The sequence below is a fragment of the Zea mays genome, chromosome 3 (assembly GCF_902167145.1).
Source record: "Zea mays cultivar B73 chromosome 3, Zm-B73-REFERENCE-NAM-5.0, whole genome shotgun sequence".
NCBI classification, from domain to species: domain Eukaryota; kingdom Viridiplantae; phylum Streptophyta; class Magnoliopsida; order Poales; family Poaceae; genus Zea; species Zea mays.
In genome coordinates, this window is record NC_050098.1 from 209,432,574 (window position 1) to 209,439,390 (window position 6,817).

General features: G+C 47.5%; 1 protein-coding gene across 7 annotated transcripts; it reads right to left on the minus strand.

The window, feature by feature from the left end:
* Positions 1-344: 344 nt before the first annotated feature.
* Positions 345-4,258, minus strand: LOC100280755 (acid phosphatase). 7 transcript variants are annotated; one of them, XM_008674583.4, is made up of 11 exons: positions 3,749-4,226; positions 3,157-3,251; positions 2,983-3,050; positions 2,841-2,875; positions 2,678-2,755; positions 2,420-2,573; positions 1,578-1,730; positions 1,383-1,493; positions 1,171-1,236; positions 929-1,098; positions 473-760 (listed from the first exon to the last, which is right to left on the minus strand). In XM_008674583.4, exons 1-10 carry the CDS (start codon positions 4,048-4,050, stop codon positions 955-957), a joined length of 1,206 nt encoding a protein of 401 aa, XP_008672805.1. In that variant the 5' UTR covers positions 4,051-4,226; the 3' UTR covers positions 473-760; positions 929-954. The 7 variants fall into 7 exon arrangements, with proteins under 7 accessions (NP_001147148.1, XP_008672805.1, XP_008672804.1 ...); XM_008674582.4 differs by having other exon boundaries at positions 492-760; positions 2,832-2,875; positions 3,749-4,258; NM_001153676.1 differs by having other exon boundaries at positions 345-1,098; positions 3,749-4,179.
* Between the last annotated feature and the right edge of the window lie 2,559 nt (positions 4,259-6,817).

Consider the following 6,817-nt stretch of genomic DNA (forward strand, 5'->3'; position numbering starts at 1 on the left):
ATGACTGGATATAGGGACATTGTACCCGAACCAATATAAATCTTGGGCCTTCCTCGGACACGCTCTAAAGCCTGGAACACGCACAATAAATTTATTTGTCGCGGCAAGATACGAAACACTGACACCCTCATTATATTATGTAATTATGATTTTACATTTGAGCCCATACAAAATAGGAGAGTAGTCCAAACCTTTCACTCATTACTTTTCATATTTTTTATTTTTTAATCACTAATTCTGAATTTCTCTAACATCGTTAAGAGGAAGGGGCAAACAATAACTTCATTATCAAAACACGATGGGTAAAATCATAAAGTTGAAAAATAAAGGGTAATATCAAAATTGCAAGGCCAACGAATAGTATAATCACCTTGATAGCCATGACCTAAATGCAAAAGTAAAATTGCAGAATTAGACCTTGTTCAGTTATTTATATCCCATATAGACTGGAGGGGACTAGGAGAGGTCGACAGATTTTGATTTGCTATAGATTTAAACTCCTAAAATTCTCTCCGATCAATGTGAATTAAGATAAAACAAACAGGCCCTTGAATGGTTGCGATTGCATTTCTGGTTACAAGCGGCCAAAACATATTTGGTGGCCACGGTTCAGACCGGTGCAAGACAAAATCAACTATATCCCATGCTGAATACAACACCTTCCTAGAACAAACCACACTGAAAAAATAGTGGGGGGCTGGGCAGTATTCATCTGGTAGTTGCCGTAGCCTACATGGTTGCATCCAAAATGTAGGGCCACCTGCATCAAATCATTTGCACGGCCAAGGAAGCCGATAGTCGGCTGAAAAGATGAACAAAAAAATAGACACTGCGCCAAACAAATATTGCGGGAGAAATACTAAACAAACTGAACTGATAAACGGAAGAGAGAAAAGAGCGCCATCACCACAGGAACTAAGGCACCTACGGAGTGTGTACATGTCTGCGTGTTTGTTAGGCTGCTGAATGAGCTTCAGCTGTAGCTGGAGCAGCTTCCTTTTCTTTCTCTAGTGATACAGCTGCTGAGAGCCAATCTGAAGCTGGGGCTTGGATTTCAGGCTCCACTTGCCCATGAACATTCAGAGGGGTGACCGATACCTGTAGAGTGGGGTGAATACTTAGCCATTTGAAAGGAGGGAAAGAGAGAGAGAGAGAGAAATGAGAGCTCACAAATCCATTCTCCAAAGCTCTCAAATCGGTATCCTCATCTAAACCTTGATGTTGCCTCTCGACAAACTGCATTTTGAGAAGAAAACAGTTCTCAGAATTCTTTCTAGATTCATAAATATAAACAACAGTAAAACAGTTCGAGTCAAAGAAGCGATTTGCACAACCAACAATGTGATTAATTGCTGTGTCAAATTGGCTAGAAAGTGTATCACCTCAGCACGGAATAACTTCTTCACTACTTCTCGAGTCTCTTGTTTACCAGCAGTTGCAACAGACTCAACCTCGACCGCCTTTCGTTGACCACTAACTCTACGTGCAGCTGCCTAAATATGAAGGCAACAACCAGTTCAATAATGTGCTGGCCAGGACATGAAAATTTTCCATGGCATAAAGATATATCATCTTACTGCTGCAGATGCATCCTTCCCAAGCTGCGCCAGCTGAATACCAAGGCTTTGGTGCATGCCCATGAAGTGAGTAGCAGATGAGGGCCTGCTTGCTGACACAGCTTGCCAACTTTGAGCAGGACTATATCCACTCTGTTTGGTCAACTTGAAACCCTGGCATCAGAAGAGATATAAAATTTAATAGTAGTTAGATTTAAAGGGAGTACCATGCTACCATCAGTGGTACAAATTATTTTTTCTATCACTGTTGTAAAAAAGAATGCAACCAACTCGAGATAAATTCAAGTGATACGCTTCACTATTATCATTATGTCTACAGATAATAATTAGCTTCTGCTTAGCAAAATGTTGACATGTTTTGCAGATAATTGAATAACCATATGATTAGTATATTCTTATGACGAAAGCTTGATGAATATTGGTGCACTTGTAGATAAACCACTAAGGTAACGACTACAAGGCTTAGCATTCTGCAGTCGAGATTGCCACACTAGGCTACACCATATAACATGGCAACATGGTACTCAAGGAAGTTCAGAGCGAAGATGTCAGATAGATCCACATGATTATTATGATGTATTAAGTCGATATGACAAGTGAGGTAAGTCCTAAGTAATAGTGAGGAAACTGAAGCAGTATATGATGCTTACCCGACCTTATTATTGCATTTTATTGCTCTAGCCGGTCAAAATGGTGGGGCCAAGACATGATTTTAACCGAGTGCCAAAGTACAATAACCAAATGAGTTCACGTAATGACGTAATCCTAGAGGTTTGGTTTACCATTCCCTCTAAAGTGGATAAAGTGGAGTTCAAGATTCAGAGTATCATTGAGAAAATGACCTTAATTGCAGATGGTGCACTTGGAACTCCAATATTCAATAGGCATCCTCTGAGGAAAGTTCCTTTCTCAATGTCATCCAAGGCAGCATTTATCAATGGTAAGCATGCCTGAGCTGCATCCTTGAAGTCGCTGTCTTTGGTTTCATCCTTCTTCCTAGTCACATAAACCCATCACGTATTGTTGTTGTCATGGACCAATCACATTAATGATGTATGAAAATTAGAAATATAAATTCAATACAGGTAGAAGCATCTCACCAATTCAATGAGATTGCAATTGAAGGCACCCCATACACTAAGGCCTCCCTTGCAGCAGCAATGGCAGAAGAGTGAAACCTACAGAGTTCCCAAATGAATCAATAATACAGTAGAAAATGGACAATAAATGATCATTTCTGAAATAAGAGCATACATCTCATACCCACAGTTTGGTCCTGTGTTGATACCGCTGATCACCTGTATAAACAAAAATAAATTTATTATTTTCCAAACCACAAATCGAAATATACTCAAGATAGTAACATTTGAGGATCCAATCCCAGAAAAATAAACAAGCGCGATACCAAAGCAGGAGACGACCAAGGAAACAACCTCCCAGATAAGGCCAACGAGACACAGTCAACCGGCGTGCCTAAGTTTGCAATGAACAAAGCCAGCAAAGATAAAATATTAGGACCACCGGGCTCAGGAACGTGTGACCCGAATTGTGCAGAATTGAATGAACCAATGGGTCTCACCTGATATCTCAAAAGCTTTAGCACCTGTGAAATCCACCGATGTCGCAGTGATGGTTTCACGGATGGTAATTGAGTAGCCACAGGCTGGCTTGTCCCTTCAAATAAACAAATGGTTCCAAATCAGTTCGGTTCCACAATCACAGGAAAACGCCAACAAAATTACTAATGTCACCAAACAGGGCGTCCCAAACCCAAACCCGCGGGCTACTTACTCCTCATTTTTTTGTTTGTTTTGTACAATGGAATGAGTTGATCCATCAACATTTCATTCCTCATATGCTAATAATTCGTAATAATATCAGAAATAAGCACCAAATTTATGGAATAGACTTTAATGTACCACTTCATCTAGAATGGATTGATTCATCAAACCAAACACACCATGAGTCTCCCAACAAATCCAATCGGCTGTCTCTACAGCGGAATAGCGGATGCGCTGCAGGATTCTACGGTACAAAATAGAGAAAGCACAGCCACAGCCTGCAGCGGCGGCGGCCGTTTAGCCCAGTCGATCAGGGCCAACATTCTGCGATCATGAGAGCAATGCAAGGTGGACATTAACGCGTCTGGATTTTCGGATTGCAGCACGTACGATTCGGGAGCACACACGTGGACGTCGCAGCGGGCGCCGGTAACGAGGGCGTCGACGAGCGCCGCAAGACCCGCGGACCGGATCCCCCCGGCACAGGTCAGCAGCACGATGGGCCTCGCCGGCGCCCCATCTCCAGAGGGGGCATCCTCGGGAGCCGAGGCTTCAGCCTCGCCGGCTGCGGCGGCGGTGCTGACCTCGGCCGCGGCCGGGCGGCGGGCGGCAAGCACAGACTCGAGGTTGGAGACGAGCGCGGACGGGAGCGGGTTGCGCTTCGGAGCGTCTTCGCCGGAAGTCGACTCCATCGGCCTCGTCCCCGGAGAGGTTATTTGCCGCCTCGCGTCGTCAGGGATGGCTGGGCAGAAGAGGCGAAGAGGGCAGGAGAGAGGGAGAGAGAGAGGGATGTACGGAGGGAGGAAGGAAGGAAGCGCCGGTGTTGACGGGGACGATTGGACGAAGGTGGGAATGGACTGAAATAGCCAAATGGGCTGGGCGCGCGTTCTTTTTAAGCCTCGTTCGTTTGTCCCGGATCCATCCAGGAACCAATCCAATTGACCAAAACCTATATAAATTAGGCAAACAAATCAGCTAGGAACTATTCCAGGTGATGGTTCCGTAAGAACCGAACGGGCCCTTATGGATTTCAAGGCCGGACCGCCGGACCCGCTTCGTTTGGTTATGGTTGGATTAAGATGAAATTAAATTTGTATTCCAATTCCAATCTATCTTAATGTATGTGAATTGAGGTGAATAACACCCAAATATATGTGAATTGAGGTTGTATGTAGGGTGAGTATCATTTTCTGCCTGCACAGATTTGGGGAATATGCGGTTGTGTCGTCATTTGATGATTAGTCGTTCATTTGGAACTTGATGAAACCTAAACCACTGTCACCGAAGGTATCCTATGATTTGGGGAATTGCAGTGTTTGAAACAGAGTAAAGAAGTAGAGGTCGCGGCACTTCACAGTTGGGATAAAATGCGTCTTACGAGATGTGAAATCCACGCTCGAAATGCTTTGGAAAAACAATAAATAAATAAATAAATACATATGTAGGTTGTTTGTGGGCATGCACATTAGTCCTGAGACCAAATTCAACTTGCATTTACAAACATGTCCCCGTTCCAGCATTTACGACACGACGTTTGGTTCGTCGGCAAGCTAGACGGCAACGCTGACGCAGCATCCGAAAATAAAATATATACATTCGTGTACTCGTTCGTCAAAATAATTAAAGTATAGGATGCTATATCGTTTGGTACGCCCGATGGCAGAATAATGGAGAGTACTACTGGTACGTACGTGGGGGCGCACGCATGTACTGTATGTACCGATCGGTTGTATCTGCGCCCGGATCGCATAATAAAATTGGGATCCGAAGGCCAGCGACGACGGTGGTGGCGCCGGCCGGCCGCCGGGCCAGGGCATCGCCATGTGATGACTGATGAGCATGAGCCCCCTTCTGGGCGAGCCAGCATGCAGCAGCACCGCGCGACAGCTAGCTAGCGGCCGGGGCCGTTGAGTAGGAGTCGATCTGTCTGACGTCGGCACGTCGCCGCTGTCTGACGTCGGATACAGTACCGGCCGCGCGCGATGGATAGTCTCCGCCAGGAATTGAAGGCGGGCAGCCGGCGCGGCGCGGGCGCTAGAGGCACAACCGAAGCCGATCGATCGCGTTGACGCGTTCGCGTCGGGCGCGCCGTTGGCTCGTTCCAATGCCGCCCGAGCCGCCGCCGCCGCATGCAGGACCAGGCATGCACGGTCGGCGGCTTTTGGGGCACGGGCCTAATCCACTCGCCACGCGCGGTCTGCTGATTTCTACGATACAGGTGCCATGCACGCATGACGCGTCAAAAGGTGCCAAGTTAACGCGCGCGTAAAAAGAGCGAGCCGATTCACAGTTACCGCACACATGCATGCATGCTGAATGGATGAGATTTGACGAAACTTTACAGTATACCGTTCAAACGTCCCACTGGGATGGGAACACGAACATGGGACCATCTTGCTCTCTTTTGCTTTCAGTCCTGTCCTCGTGTTCTCTTTTACTTCGTCACCCCCTCGAGCTGCTGCTGGTGGCCTGGTGCCGCACGTTCAATAATGAGGCTTGGCCAGCATTATCATGTCTGTACTGCAGCCTGTACTCCTCGCGTTGTACAGCTGGGAGTTAACACTCCCGGAGCATTACGAAGATTTCTGCACAGTTATCGCATGTACCGTAACGTACGAAATTTCATCGGTTTATCTTTTTTTTCCACAGGCCAGAGAACACACAAGCTGTTAAAGTGTTAACCACGGCCACGGGTGCCTTGTTTGGAGCTAGCTAGGCCGACCGGTGCAACTATAGCCAATTAAACAGTGGAACCTAGCTGGGCTACGGATCCGAGACATGGCGCATGCACACGTCACATCCACCCTTGAAAGCAGCCAACGCCGAGACCTGATCGACCTACAGGCTGCAGGGGGCAGCGCCGCGTGCCGGTGCCGGTGCCGGTGTCGTACGCACGTCGTCGGAAGTTATTGCTTGAGGAAAAACGAACGCGCGGCGCCGACATGGCTAGGGCGGCGGCGATGGTGGTGGTCGCCGTACGTGGTGGCGCTGGCTGCAGTGCCGCGCGCGGGAGGCCGGGCAGCAGAACTGCATCTGCGAGCTAGCTAGTGCATGAATGTCAGCAACCTGGCGGGAGCAGACGAAGCACAGAAGGAGGATGCCCAGTCTGGCGCCATAGCGGAAAGGCGGCCCAGACGCAGCAAACGTCTTCCAAAGCCCAACGCCAAATACTACGGCCCATAATGGGATAATTGAACCCATTTGTAATAGATTCATATATAAACCCTTGTCCGATTCGGTGAACAGTAGGCTGTACGAATACGGCGAACTGGCGGCGGCCGCGATCCCTGATCGTCGGTCTGAGATAACGAGTGAATTAACTCGTCGTGAGAGAAACTACCTTGTGTGATCGCGTGTGTTTACATTTGGTATTCAGAGCTAGAGCTGGATCCACCACACGAGCACTGGACACGGCTCCAAGCGAAGACGACGGAGATGGCTCCACCGCGCCCCGACGAC

Bases quoted from the DNA above. Each gene is read 5' to 3' on its own strand.
- LOC100280755 (XM_008674578.4), bottom strand. From the start codon at position 4,050: ATGGAGTCGACTTCCGGCGAAGACGCTCCGAAGCGCAACCCGCTCCCG. The intron at 2,756-2,831 runs GTATGCTCTTAT...GGAACTCTGTAG, and splicing joins CCAAACTGTGGGTATGAGAT to GTTTCACTCTTCTGCCATTG. The intron at 1,237-1,382 runs GTGATACACTTT...CTCAAAATGCAG, and splicing joins AGAAGTTATTCCGTGCTGAG to TTTGTCGAGAGGCAACATCA.